The sequence below is a fragment of the Monopterus albus genome, unplaced genomic scaffold (assembly GCF_001952655.1).
Source record: "Monopterus albus unplaced genomic scaffold, M_albus_1.0 scaffold13.1, whole genome shotgun sequence".
In the NCBI taxonomy this organism is placed as follows: domain Eukaryota; kingdom Metazoa; phylum Chordata; class Actinopteri; order Synbranchiformes; family Synbranchidae; genus Monopterus; species Monopterus albus.
The window spans coordinates 2254758-2268726 of NW_018127893.1; the positions used below are offsets into that span (position 1 = coordinate 2254758).

Consider the following 13969-nt stretch of genomic DNA (forward strand, 5'->3'; position numbering starts at 1 on the left):
AGGTCAGCAGGGCTGGAGGTCTGGATGCAGTCGTCATGGTGAAGGATGTTCCGGAAAGTCAAAAAGCGCCACAGCAGCAGCAGCTCACAAAGCAGTGAGATCAGCACCAAAAGCAAGGTAGTGACACACACACACACACACACACACACACTCGCACACTGAAACAGTAGTACAAGGCCACTGCGCTCCTTTTTAATTCAGCTGACACCCTCTTGTGTTTCTGTCTCTCTGCAGTCAGTAGACTCGAGTCTGGGAGGGCTCTCTAGATCCAGTACTGTCGCCAGCCTTGATACAGACTCCACCAAGAGCTCAGGTCTGCCTACCATCTCACTGAAGTCAGCCATTTTGACTTCTGTCTCTCTTTCCTCCTATTCCATTCCTCCCCTTTTATCTCTATTTGATTGTTTGATATGTGTGCTCTCATAGGTAACAGCGCGTCTGACACATGCGCTGAGTTCCGGGTTAGGTATGTAGGAGCAATTGAGAAGTTACAGTTTGACATGAGCAAGACCCTGCAGGAGCCTCTGGACCTCATCAGCTATATTGATGCTGCTCAGGTAAGAAGCTGGAAACAGATGGAGACACTAGCAATCTGGTAACAAATAGCGATGACTGATTTCCAGTTTTCCTCAGGATTACAGCAGCCAGTGTCACATTAGTTTGTGATACCTTGGAGAATGCACTAGAAATAGTCTGCTCCATTTTACAGCAAGATGGAAAGCTGCCCTTCATGCCTGGAGATGAGGAGATGATTCTGGGAGTTTCCAAGTACGGCGTCAAAGTGGCCTCACTGAATCAGTGTGTGAGTAGCAAAGCAACAGAAAAGTGATATACAGTAATGGTAGACACTATGATAGATTGAGCGGTCATTGATTGGACTCTGCAGTATTGCTGGGTCATCAATACAGCCAAACAGAATGGTTTGTGAATTCGGCATTGAATGGTTCTGCACAAGTACTCAAATATTTCAACAATTCCCATGATGTTGAATCCACATCCTGATCTGAAGAAGTGTGAACTGATTTTGCTCTATTGTATAGATCTACTACTGTTAGTATGCTGATACAGGATGATTATCTTTCAAGACCCCATTTACAAATAGAAAAAAACATCCTTGTGCTAATCAGTCAGTAATTAGATGTTTTTAATTGTACCATTGACCAGGATGTGCTGCATCGCCACCCTCTGTACCTGATAGTGCGTATGCTGTGTTACGACGATGGCCTCGGTGCAGGGAAGAACCTCCTGGCTCTCAAAACCACCGATGCAAAACAAGAAGCGTGCAGCATCTGGGTGTACCAGTGTAGCAGCTCAGTGAGTGTGGCAAATGATATAATGAAAAAAAGGGGGGGTATTTAAAACAAAAAGAATATCTGTATGTCATATGTCTGGGCTCATTTACCCGTTTATATTCCTTCCCTTGTATGCTGCCTATCATCTGTCTGAACAGGAGCAGGCTCAGTCCATCTGCAAGGTGCTGTCGGCTTCGTTTGACTGCGCTCTGACGTCAGACAAGTCCTGAGGCCGGAGAAACGGACCAGAGCTTAGATCTGTGTAGAAGAGAAGTTAAACAATTGCAAAACCAACATCAGTAAATCAGGAAACTACCACGGCTGCACTGTGATTGCCAAAAGATGCAACAGTTTTCTTTTTCAACTTTTTATATTTTAACCGAGTTTCACTGCAGGACAAATCCACTGTTGTTTTCTGTGTTCAGTATCTGTTGTTACAGATACTGTCACTTTCCCATCATCCTACTGTGAAGTCTGAATCATTTCCCTGGAATTATTATTTTTTTTTACCTCCCTTCTTTGACCTTTCAAAATAAAACAAGCAAAAGGAAAGTTAAGGAAGGAAATTGCTGCACAAAAAACACTGTAGAGTTTTAGCAGTATAATATGAATTATGTAAAGTAAATGATGGTATAAAATAGTGACTGTTGTAGTCCCTCCCTGCCTACCTATGTCAGCATATGGGAGATGGATGATAGATGTACATGGGAGGTATTCATCAGCGGAGAAATGACACGGTACACAGATTTGCTGACATGCACCTGATTTAGTTTTCTTCATGTGTAAACTGCTCAGATCCTTTTCAAAGTTTACACATCCTTTTGTGTGTCTTTGTGTTTTGTTTTGGAACAGTATTGATACAACAGTGGTCACTATTTGACTGAGAGGTACGTTACCAAGTGGCTTTAACTGTGCCCCACATCCTGTATTTTGTCACCTGAGGAAGCTTACTCTTCTTAATTTGAGGGTTTACCCATTTTTTATTTTCTTTATTTGATCTTGTTTTACACTTTAAATTTCTTGGTACCAAAAGATTGATGTGCTTTCAGATTTGATAAGTCTTTGTTTTCACTTCACTAGATTTGATTTACTCAGCTGTTAGAAACATTTGTGTAGTAAAAACATGTTTACAGTGGTGGTACTAACTTGATTCACCTTGTACATAACGCACACCCTCTCCCCGTCCTCTGTTTTCACCATGGTCTGTTTAAGGCTGGGTTGAAAATCTGCGACAATAATATATAGTTTGATGTGGTACAGCAGAGGAGTGGGTTTTGTTTTTAATTATTTTACCAAATAAAGTATAATTTCTCAATTTTCCTTTAGTGTCATGCAACCGTCTCGTCTTTATTATGAATTGCTGCGGTTTTTGTCTGGTTGATAACTGATAAAATGTTCTCCCTGCAAACAGCAGCAGTGGATTCTGGAGCATGGATGTGAACTCGTTGAAATATCCCCCATCAGAGGGAGCTCTTGATTCATCATCCAACTTCTGGTTTGTCAAAGATCACTACTGTTATATTTATAAAAATGCAGGCCGTTAGCTTAAAGAAGAACAAACAAGGAAAGATGTAAACATTTGAACAAATATTTTTATCAACTTCTTAAAACCCTAAGAAATAGACCAAGGCTTTGTATTATTTCATATTTTATTATTCCAGTTTCATTTTCCCATGTACTTGCACAACAGAGTTGAGTCAATGTAGTGATCCCCAGATAGTGAATGAGAATGAACTAAGTTAATTTTCCCAGGTGTGTGTGTGTGTGTGTGTGTGTGTGTGTACGAGTCTGTTTGTGTTTTAAGTGTACACAGGTCCAGCTCATTGCCACAGTGCATTAAAAGACATACACTGCCCAGGGTAACTCGACTCTTTTTTTACATTTAAATATCAAAACAAAAACATCTATTTACATTAATAGATCATTAAATCTTACTGTTTCCAGTGGGTTAATATTAAACACGATAAAGAGAGTGCATCAGCTATGATTCACATGCTTCTCTTCAGGTCATTCACAAATCCATATAAGGCTCTGGTTTTCAGGTTAAACATCTAAGTATCAACAGTATGAACAAAAAGAAAGTTGCTCTGCAACCAAAAGACGAAGTTAATTAAATTGTATGTTTTATATTCATTTCATAACACTATAGATAAAGCTTCTACATGTGACCCCAGAGATGTACAGATATGAGAGGCCTAACTAAGTAGGACACTCTTCTACGTCTTGTTGTATAGAAAGCATCAAAGTTAGAGACTTAATTTAGCTCACTGGTGGAAAGAAAAGCCTGTCAACGTCTGAGAGCATGTGGAAGCAAAAAGTCACAGATAATGCCCGCTTTCCATCACATTCTCACACTTTTTTCCTTTTACTTCAGTATTCTTTCCTTCTCTTAGTCTGTGCAGATCACACACACATGCACACACACTTTTCCTCTAATAAGGCAGATGACAGGCAAAGATAGCCTGACGTGTCCGACGCAATGAAGTTAGTTACTGGCTGCTGCAGCTCCAGTCAGTCTCGTTATTTGACCTAAATCAGCAAATAGGAAGGAATGTCGCTCTGAAACATCATCCTAAAATAGTACAAGTAGAAGTGTGTTAGTAGAAGATGCATGGCGTGGAATTCATGTGCAGGTCTATTACTCAACACATACGCAAGAAAGTGGGTTCTCCCAGGTCTGGCGAGTTGAAGGCTACTTACACATGCAGCATCCGCCTTCTTTCCCTCTTTGAAACAGGGAGAGGGAAGCACTCCTTTGAGTGCAGCTTCTAGCATATTTCAGGGTTAACTTAGCACCATTAGAACATCCTCCACAGTGGAGGACGACTACAGAGTTAGAAAGTTGCACCTAGAAGCAGGTAAGCTTTTAAAAACTGCTCATGCACAGAGGTGAAATGTAAGCATGTTGACTATGTTCACATTTAAGATAAAATACACTGCTGTGTTCTTTCAGTTCTATCACTTTAAAGGACTGCCTGTACAATGCAGATGGACAAAACAGATGAATACTGTACATACAACCTTCATTATGCCACGTCATTTCATTCTGTAACACGGATAAAGACAAGAAAAGTGTATTTATTGTGGGAGGTCATTCGCTACAATCATTGGTTTTTTTAAATCATAGAGTTTGTCAGAAACATTATCTGCAAGCATTAAAACCACACACAGTTCTACAAGTCCAGGGTGACTCCCAGACTATCTGCAAAAAGCCTGCTACGGTTGCCATGATGACACCCACGCAGAAAGTTGTAACCGAGGTGATGGTGCAGCACTGGCACTTCAACAACTCACTCATGATGCTAATGAGGAAGATGATGCCGCCAGCAAACACAAGGAAGATGGCGGATGTTTTGCTGGCTGGCAGACACACACGGGTGAAAGAGGGAAGCTGCAACCCGGGGCAGTTCCTGAGACCCGACGTGACTTTTCAGTCCATGAAGTGTACAAATGTAACTGGGAAGGCTCCTCTTCTCAGCGGATCGCCTTCGATGTGGCCCAGCTGTAAAGCAGGAAGTCAGAGATGAGGTCAGTGCTGAAAAACAGCCACCTTCAAAACAGAATGCCTTCAGCGTTGTCTGGTTTCTTCTGGAGAGCATAAATTTAACTAAACACTAAAACATTTGACTGATTTCAACTAAAAACACAGTACTAAAACGCTTTAATAGGAGTAAATGGTTAAAATAGATTTTTTTTCTAATGGATGAATGCAATCTTAATCTTTGTGATTCAATATTGAGTCATAAAATCCCAAAATCAGTGTTTGCAAATGCGCTTTTTTTGTAAGCATATCTGCATTTGCACCATTTTTATGTGTGGACTGATTACTTGATATAAAACGATACAGTTCAGGATGCAAGACGGTTAAACATTACTATTACAACCCACACAAAAATTTTATTTTTAGTCACATACACAGTAGTAGTATAAATAATGCAGTTGAAATAAGATATTTCCAAGAATAAATTCTATTTTTACACGTTTGCACAACTGGTATGTGACGTAATGAGACTTACACTGCAAGTCAAATCTCAAAGAATCAAAACAAAATAAAATCGACTGAATCAAACTGGGAGATCAGTGCCAACATTCATCCATTTGAAACACCACCTAAAGGAGCACACAGAGGTCGCCTACTCTAAGAGGCAACAACACAACAAGTATCTCAGGAATACATTTAAAATGTCTTTCCTGCAGTGTTATTACCTTGGGCGAGAAAGAAGACAGTACTTATTTCCTCCATTTAGGTCATTTTAAACATCTTCTATACCTGAAAATAAAAAAGCTAGGGCATGTTTCTGCTCCAACAATGTTTGGACATGGGCGACATGACAGACCAGTGAGGAAGAGAAACTACAAAATAAGCAAAGTGCTGATACAGTCTAAGCTAAGCCCATAGGAGAGTTAAAGATTCATGTTATAAACAACAAAACATCCTTCTATCATTTATTTGACATCTATGAAATTTTTTTATACTATTATAAGGCTTGAGTCATACAGTATAAGAGGCCTGATCAACTAAACCACCACAATGACTTCATCCCCTCATTACTGAGCTTTAATTTCAATATTAAAGACACAAAATGAGTGATAACACTGCTAGATGCAGGATAGAGAGGAAGCATAGAGGGGACCTCGGGGGACTTTGGGTCCATGCAGAGTGACTAAATACGGTCATATCTGCAGAGGTGGCTCAGAGGAAAACAAGTTACAGCTGCTCAGTGTTCACACAAGGGGCTCCACAGAGGAAGCAGGAACAGCAGGCGTGGAAAAAAAAAAAGGAGGACGACACAGAGGGGATGAAGAATGAGGCCAGAATGGGGTCATGCCTTTTTTTGCTTTCAGCCACCATGGTTACCGAGCACACTGACATCCACATTGTGAAAATGGGACCGGAGTGGGAAAGGCCTTGGACTGGGAGCGCTTTGTGCTTTAATCTAAGCTCATATACAAGTATCAGAACACAAAAAACAAATCCAGGCATCTAGTGTCCGGCGTGAGAGATACTGACCCACCACTCCTGGTCCTCCTCTCCATCCACCACGATCACCTCGCCCTCAGAGAAGGTCAGCTCGTCTGGGTTGTCGGCTACACAGTTGTAGATGGCTTTCACTCGCTTTGGCCTTTGCTTCTGAGGTGACAAGCACACAAACAGGATTTATCAAGTGTGTATTTTAGCTTTTTTTAATATTGGGCAAAGGCAAAGTTAAGCAGAGAGAGTCTACTGTCTTCTACTGTGTCTGATTACATTACAGGACACGAGCACCACGAGATGACTATGAACAACGTCTTCAGATGAAAATATTTTGGCTTCTGTAAATAAAGTAACTCCCCATCAAGGATAACATCTGTACTTGTGCAGTGCAAAGCCTACATGTAAGTTTATTTTGTTCATACAAATAGAACTGGCTTTATGCTTCATCTGTACTGCTTCACTTTGTGTATTTTGAGTCATTTCTGTGTATTGTTCTGCACCTCTGACAAGATGAATTTCTTTGCACAATAAGGTGATTTGAATTTTACAGCGACCTAATAGCGGAAACACTGACTAGAAATAGTGGTTATAAGACCTTTGAAACTGCTAATTCGTCAAGAAATTAACATGCACTGTAATCGGTGCAGCGCAGGATCTGAGATAAAGGCACAAAATAAAAATGAACAACAGCTATAATACAAAAATTCTCCACCGACTAATGCGAAACACAATCTAAACAGCTCCTCCACAAAATGAAGCACTTTGCCTGAGCACTGATCTAAAATAGAGGAAGGAACTTTACTGCACAAGTGAGTCGACGCTGGAAACACTGAGACAATAGGTCGACCTGCAGCATGCTGAAGGGAACAACACTAGCAACGGAATAAACCATGACTCGGAAAAATCAGCAGCCAGTGAATCAGTAGCATCAATGAAGAAGCATTTCACAGTCGACAGTGGATGGACGATAATGAGAGGAAGAGACGGGGACTCACTGGGTAGGCCTTCCTCGGCATGGGGGCTGGAGGCAGAGCCTGACCTACAGAGTTCTGGGGGCATCCTGGCACTTCCTTTGCTGGAATGGAAAGAGGAAATTATATCACACCAACAACAACAAAACTTTCCATGTTTCCACTGAAGAAACAGGATCTGACAGAGTAAAACAACTGGTGTGGAACCTTGTGAACACTGGACAGACACTGATTACGCTGAAGCTGATATTTTGCCTCTAGTATCTGGTTTACTCACCTGGTCCGTCCACAGATTCTGTTCGATTTAGAAGTCCTCTGTTGAAGCTTTTATCATTGCTGAGGAGCAGAAAAACAATGTAAAAATGTACTGTCATCAACAAGGTTAACAGCCATATGAAAACAGACAAACAGAAAACTGTGCTGCTCAGCAGCAGATTTATTACAACCCTGTGGGGGATAAAAAAGACAAAAGGGCGACTGTGAGGGACGGTTACTGCTCGTCTGGCTCGATGCAGAACTTAATCTGGAAGCAAATGAAGCGGCTAAACAGCAGCCATGAAGGCTGTTTCCTTTTGGGAAACAAACAGCACTTTACAAGGCGGACATACGCCAGAGCAAGATACACAACCACAGGATAAAGCATGGTGAAGCATCTAGCCTTGTTTCTGCATGCGCTGACACGTATGATTCCCCTCCAGGCATCACAGGCCTGACAAACTGTTGTGAATACACACATGTGTTTTTATATTCTTACCCTGCAGGAGATTTTGGCGCCGCGGCTCGTGATCCCAGTGGTCCTTGGCCCAACTTAGACTGTATGCTCATCGCTTCCATCTTCGCCACAGGAGGAGGACCCAGACCTGGGACAAACACAACTTGATTGGTTTTGTCTGTTTTATGCCGGAACACACCACTGAATTTTCTTGACCGTTTGTCATATTTGTACTATAATTCACCTTTTTTGGACATCCCATTAAGAAAATGAAATGTTTACAGGCCTCTTTACACACTGAGCTGGCCTCCACAGACAGATAACATGCCTTCGCTTTCAAAATGGTCTAATCTGAGAAGGAGCACCAGTTCTAGTCATATCCATACCTCCAGTTGAGGTGAGTCTTATAGGAGGGACAGGAGGGTGCATGTTGGGGGGGTCTGAGGATGACCGCTGTCTTCCACCCGGGTCTAAAGAACCAGTCTTCCAGCTGCTGGACGCTGAGGACTGGCTGATCCCTCCCAGGCCGGGTAACTGGGCTGGGAAAAGAGATGGAGAAAGGGGAGCTTATTCAGAGCAAATGCACAGCTCTGCCATGACCAGCCACTGGACCAGTCCACTTCAAAAGCAGCTTCCATTGGGGTGTAATTAACTGGGAGAGTGATGGTTAGTGTGGAGAGGAAATGTGCAGAGTGTTGAGGCTGGGGGCTGCGGCAAGGTGAGGCGGGCAGCACAGCAACATTTTTAAGCACCTATGTCTTTCATTATACTAAACTGGCTTTTCTATACTACTTCATTTCAGAATTCAGAGAAATCTTGACTTTAGATTTCAGATCATTCAGATGCACCAGGCTAACTCCCTAGTGAAGAGGTCAACAGCTTTCTAGAAAAACATATTATCCATCTGTCTCCAATGTGACATTTACCTGCTTCACTAGCCAGAGACGTGTGGGATGTTAAAACAGGCCAAAATGTCACTCGGAACCACAGAGTAATTAACATGAAGGCCTTGGAGTCCAGTGATACAGGGCCAAATGAGACTGTCCTCACAGGCTCTGTAGATCTAAATGAGGCTGTTGCCCTGAGAAATATTTTAGGAATATAATTTCCACAAGCCAAGCAAAGAAGTTATATTCAGTTCTAGCTGGAAGGCACTTTAACGTCTTTTCTTTATCTAAGATTTATAAAATGATCGTTTTTTTCACCCTGAGATTAACTGTAATTAATACTGCTACAGACATCATCTTCACTTTGATATCTGCGCTTACCCAGGTTCCTTGGGGGCAGGGGCGGGGCCGACGTGGTGGCAGGTTGAGGCGTGGTAGCGTTGAGGATGGTGCCGTAAGTCTCATTGTTGACCAGGTTGGGCATGTAGGTGCGCTGTTTGTCCTTCACGAGGCTGACTGCATCGCGGCCTCCGGAGCCCAGGCTCGAGGGGAGGTGGGAGTTACTGCTCGGGGTGTAACAGCTGACTGGACGCTCGTCTCTCCGGAGAGGGCTGGGCTGGAGGGGCAGCAGAGGATCAGAGCTGGTTTTGATTTAGCCTAACTTTGATTCTGTGATATCACTTGATAACAGCCCCTAAAATGAATTTTTCTCTTCAATTTGTATAAAACCTTTTCAAGAAATCTACATAAATGTGAAGTTATTATTCGTTCTTACAAAGCGTTCTCTCACCTTCTCGTCCAGATCTTCATCACTCTCGTCCAAGTCTTCATGCTGCAGACACCATTCATACTCGACATGGACGTGGGCATTGAATTTCCCCGCTAGCGCTTGGGTCAACTGCACACGCACAAGTCCGCACACATACAAATACACGTGACTGACATGGTTTCAGGAAGTGACATTTGTCGCATTGATAAGCCAAGTCTTAACACAGTACGCTCACCAGCTCCTCACACTGCAGGTGTTTGAGCCTCCGAGCAATATCCAGCGGCGTCTCCCCAGCCTCATTAGCTGCGAGGGAAAATAACAAAACATCTAATCACTGTTGTATCCATGTGTCACATGAGCGCAAACACACAGTCTATTTTCTTCCCGCCCTTTTCACTCTGTCGTGAGAAATGTGTAATTAGATTGTTTTCCCACACTGAACAACCCTGTAGTTTCTCTGCGCCCTCCTCCTCTCTTGCTGTGTTGTTCGATGTGAGCGCGGAGCAGAAAGACCCCTGTTGTGAGAACGAGTCGGTCTGCTGGGAAAGCCCACGTCTCTGAGAGCTAAACCTGAAAGATTTGGACCCGAGGAGGTGTGTGTGTGTGTGTGTATGAGCAAGAGATGAGGGTTGAGTCTGAAAAGAAACTGTATGAGACACTGGTGGAAGACGTACACAGATTGTTTACCTAAGCAATACTGCAACAATGTAAAAGTACTCTTTTACAAGTGAAAGGTTTTGCTGTTGTAGTGAGTGAAATAAAAATACATCTTTTTAAACTAGCAAACTCCTTAAGTGTCTTTTAGTTCCTTGAAAATCACTATATAAATCAATGTATTGTTATAATAAATATTTATAGGATTTGATAAGTGGTTTTGAAATTAAATTCAAATTCAATAAAATGCTATTGAACCCTATCCCTACTACTGACTGTCCATTACAGAGGGGGAAGTGAAGGGGTGACCGTGGGAGTGATTTTGGACACAGACCCGTTATGAGGAAAAACAAAGAGACAGACAAAAAGCAAAAGAAGACAGGAGCTGGATAGTGAATGCCATTTACTTACCAATCTCTATGGAGGCCTTTCCTCGCAGTAGCAGCTTGAGACACTCACTGTTGTCGGTCAGACAGCAGTAGTGTAGCGCTGTGCTGCCTTTGGCTGTCTGCTTATCCAGGTTCAAGCTGCCAGGGGACACAGACAGAGAGGGCAAACTGTAAATCCCACCACTGGAGGCATAAAATAAAGGCTTGGTTTGTCTTGTCCAGCCCCTTTGCTCCAGGGATATCAAAAATCTTTCAGTAAAGGAGGGGAAAAAAAGTAGCTCGGTGTTAATTTTGCTGTATTTACATACTATTTTAATCAGTATATAATAGGTATAATCAGAAAAGACAGCGTAATAACACTGAATCAGTGTTTCAAAAAAGAAAGGTACATCACAGATGATTAAGAAAATAACTTTAATCTAGTGTCATTCCTGTCTATGTTGTTCTCTTCAGTCAAAACTGTTCCAGCTGTCAGTAAAACAGCTGAAGGGAAGCACAGATTCATGGCTGACCTGTTGTTTTCTTGCTTTGTTTACCTGTTTTGAGTGAGAAAGTCGACGATGTGAAGAGATGTCCTATCCACCAGTCTGACGGCGAGATGAAGGGCCGTCTCCCCTTGCTCCTGTAGGAAACCAATGAGAATATGAAGTGCTTGTAGAAACTGAAGCGATATAAAGTTTCTGTCACAGGTTGAGTGCTTTGTGTACTGACATGTCCATTAGCCAGAGGAATGGGCTCCATGAGGTCAAGTCCCTCGGCGTAGACCTGGATGAGGGAGAAGATGTCCCGAGCCTTCACGGCATCACACAGCGTGCGGAGCCGCGACGTCGCATCAGGACACTTCTTCCTAGCAAAGCGCTTCTCTATGTACTTGGCTGTGATGAAGTCTTTCCTCACCTGCCTGGTGGAGGACACACGGACACAGATGTTTGGTTACAGATGGTAGTTCCTTTGTGTGATTTATGGCCTTTATGAGAATGTGTCACCTTTCCTAAAAAACCAGGGAAGCATTATTCAAAAGCCACTGATCATAATACACATTCTACATTGGGTTTTTGTGATCAACTGATTTCCATTTCAGTGCCTGATCAAGCTGGAACAAGTCACATATATGTGAGATAAGTGAGAAGGCGCATCAAGCGCAGCAGGAGGGGGATGAGAGGTGGAGATGAGATGGAGTGTGGAAGAGAGGGGGGGGGGGGAGACGACTTACATGTCACTGGCTGGGTTGGGTTTCACCACATTCTCAGCACTTAAACAAGCCTCCATGATCTCATTAAAGCCTGCGTTCCCCACATTCTTGGCCAGCTATGGAGCAAACACACAAATTAAAACTTGAGGCGTTTTCTGCACCACATCCATTTATTTGAAAGTCATCAGTCCAGCTCACACCTCAGTCGCGACACAGCACACTTTAAACTGTGTATACGGAGCCTTGTAGACTGAGCAACATCCCATTGGACTGTGTCTAACACGACTGGAGTCAAACTGTGGAAAGCAATGATTGGAGGCATTTCATCCCGACTGTCCCAGTGGCAGCAAATCTCTCCACCAATCAGCGATTAGAAAAGCCAAACAATTTCAGCTATTGATAGATTTCCAAAGGTCTTGGAGTAGAGAGTGAGGCCAAGGATGATGCTCTTCTCCCCACTTTCACCCCATCTTGATTTACTGTCCATCTCTCCTCCTATTACTCCTTGCCTGTTCTAGACCCACTGTCTCTTCCTTTCCTCTCCTCCAATTTTATCCCGCGTAAAATCCCCAGAGATCTGTTTATAAAATTACATTGGATTACTCTGACAAAAAACAGAAGACATGAGATAATTCAGCGAGAAGATGGATACCAAACGTGATTTACCAAGAGCTCTGAGGTACTAAGTACATCCAAAGTGAGGGACTGGATCCTGGAGTAGTGGACTCCCAGCTCCCTGTGGATCCCTGAACATTCAATGCAGGTGAGGATGCCCAGGTTGGTGGACAGCCATGTTGGATCTGAGAGAGAGAAAAGGAAAGAAAATTGTCTGAATAATGGAGAGAAGAGTAGGGAAATGGCTCAAGGGAAAAGAGGAAGAAACGAATATGGGTGACACACTGTCCCTGAGCGAAAACCACTAAATGTCTGCAGCATGTGAGCCAACTTTGATGTGTCCTTGTGGAAAAACATGGTCTCTGGAAAAGTAATAGCTGCTCTCACACCGTGCAGTGTGAGGCGATGTGACCAAGCCAAAGCGTAGCCAAGTCTGGTCTAGATACTCCAAGTATAAGAGAGTATGTCAGTATGTACTGTCTAAGTGTATAACTGTACATGTCTGCAGGAAGACAGTTCACTGCACTTGAAATCAATTGCTAAGGAGTCCATGTCTTTGGTTAAAAAAAAAAAACAGGGTTTGAGGGTTTGTCTTTGCCACTTACTGGCCGCTCCACAGTCACAGCACACGTCGTTTCCCGTCATCCTCTTCACTTCCCCCAGGATCGCCTTGGTCAGCTCCTGCACAATGTTGTTCTCACCGACATGCTGGTCCCCTTTAAAGGCCTGATTCAGCGCCTCCTCCTTACTGTTCTGTAGCACCGAGATCCAGCTGGTGGAGGGGAGAGACAGGAGGGGCACAGAGGAGACGTGAGTCAGACAAAACTGGGAATAACAGACAGAGAAGGAGAAGATGTAGAGGGAGGAGGAGAGAGTAGGTTGAGAGGTGGAGATGAGAGGGAAAATGGAGTAACACTGAAGGTTTCTTACTGGTGTAAAAAGGCAGGAGGTGGGAGGTAAAGACAAGGTCAAGCGTCTGACTGGGAAGTGGTCGAGATGGTAAACAGGACGCACTTAGCACAAGAAGGACACACACACACACACACACACACACACACACAATGGGCAGGCAAGAGCAGCCACTTACATCTGACAGTCCTGGTCGTCCTCAGCCTGAAAGTGATAGGTTCTGTCATCTAAAACAAAAAAGAAATCAATGGCAGAAGAGAGGAGAAAAGTGGAACAGAAAAGAAAAGAGGACATTAATTGATTTGATTTGATTTGATTTATTCTTTCAAGCATGTAAAAACAATTGACAACACACATACACATAATCCAATATCAATTTGCTTATACCTAGTACATGCTTGAATGGAGTAGGAAGAAGTCAGACTTATCCAGTCCTACCCCATGACATCATCTTACCATCATTGGTTTACAAGCAGTATCTCTACATAAATAATTCTCTTCTACACCACACAAGTAATATACTAAAGAATTATAACAAGAATGTTAACATTCTTACATAATTACATTCTTAAATAATTATCTTCTACACCACACAAGTAATATA

General features: G+C 42.8%; 2 protein-coding genes across 4 annotated transcripts in view; one reads left to right on the forward strand and one right to left on the reverse strand.

Annotated features, from left to right (window-relative positions):
• The window catches only part of itgb1bp1 (integrin beta 1 binding protein 1), a 3606-nt gene extending 994 nt beyond the window's left edge, over positions 1-2612 (forward strand). For both annotated transcript variants that reach the window (XM_020590777.1, XM_020590778.1), the window contains exons 2-7: positions 3-117; positions 235-313; positions 427-557; positions 710-802; positions 1165-1314; positions 1451-2612. In XM_020590777.1, coding sequence (XP_020446433.1) covers positions 46-117; positions 235-313; positions 427-557; positions 710-802; positions 1165-1314; positions 1451-1522 — 597 coding nt within the window. In that variant the 5' untranslated portion in view covers positions 3-45 and the 3' untranslated portion in view covers positions 1523-2612. The remainder of the gene's footprint in view (positions 1-2; positions 118-234; positions 314-426; positions 558-709; positions 803-1164; positions 1315-1450) is intronic.
• Positions 2613-2929: 317 nt separating this feature from the next.
• asap2a (ArfGAP with SH3 domain, ankyrin repeat and PH domain 2a) overlaps positions 2930-13969 on the reverse strand; it is a 48368-nt gene continuing 37328 nt past the window's right edge. The window contains exons 14-29 of one of the 2 annotated variants that reach the window (XM_020590891.1): positions 13544-13592; positions 13062-13228; positions 12508-12641; positions 11863-11957; positions 11361-11550; positions 11186-11271; positions 10672-10787; positions 9842-9909; positions 9628-9735; positions 9219-9453; positions 8337-8489; positions 7993-8098; positions 7516-7574; positions 7263-7342; positions 6304-6423; positions 2930-4794 (exon numbers count right to left, since the gene is read on the reverse strand). In XM_020590891.1, coding sequence (XP_020446547.1) covers positions 4723-4794; positions 6304-6423; positions 7263-7342; positions 7516-7574; positions 7993-8098; positions 8337-8489; positions 9219-9453; positions 9628-9735; positions 9842-9909; positions 10672-10787; positions 11186-11271; positions 11361-11550; positions 11863-11957; positions 12508-12641; positions 13062-13228; positions 13544-13592 — 1838 coding nt within the window. In that variant the 3' untranslated portion in view covers positions 2930-4722. The remainder of the gene's footprint in view (positions 4795-6303; positions 6424-7262; positions 7343-7515; positions 7575-7992; positions 8099-8336; positions 8490-9218; positions 9454-9627; positions 9736-9841; positions 9910-10671; positions 10788-11185; positions 11272-11360; positions 11551-11862; positions 11958-12507; positions 12642-13061; positions 13229-13543; positions 13593-13969) is intronic. The other variant, XM_020590892.1, reaches the window with a different exon arrangement.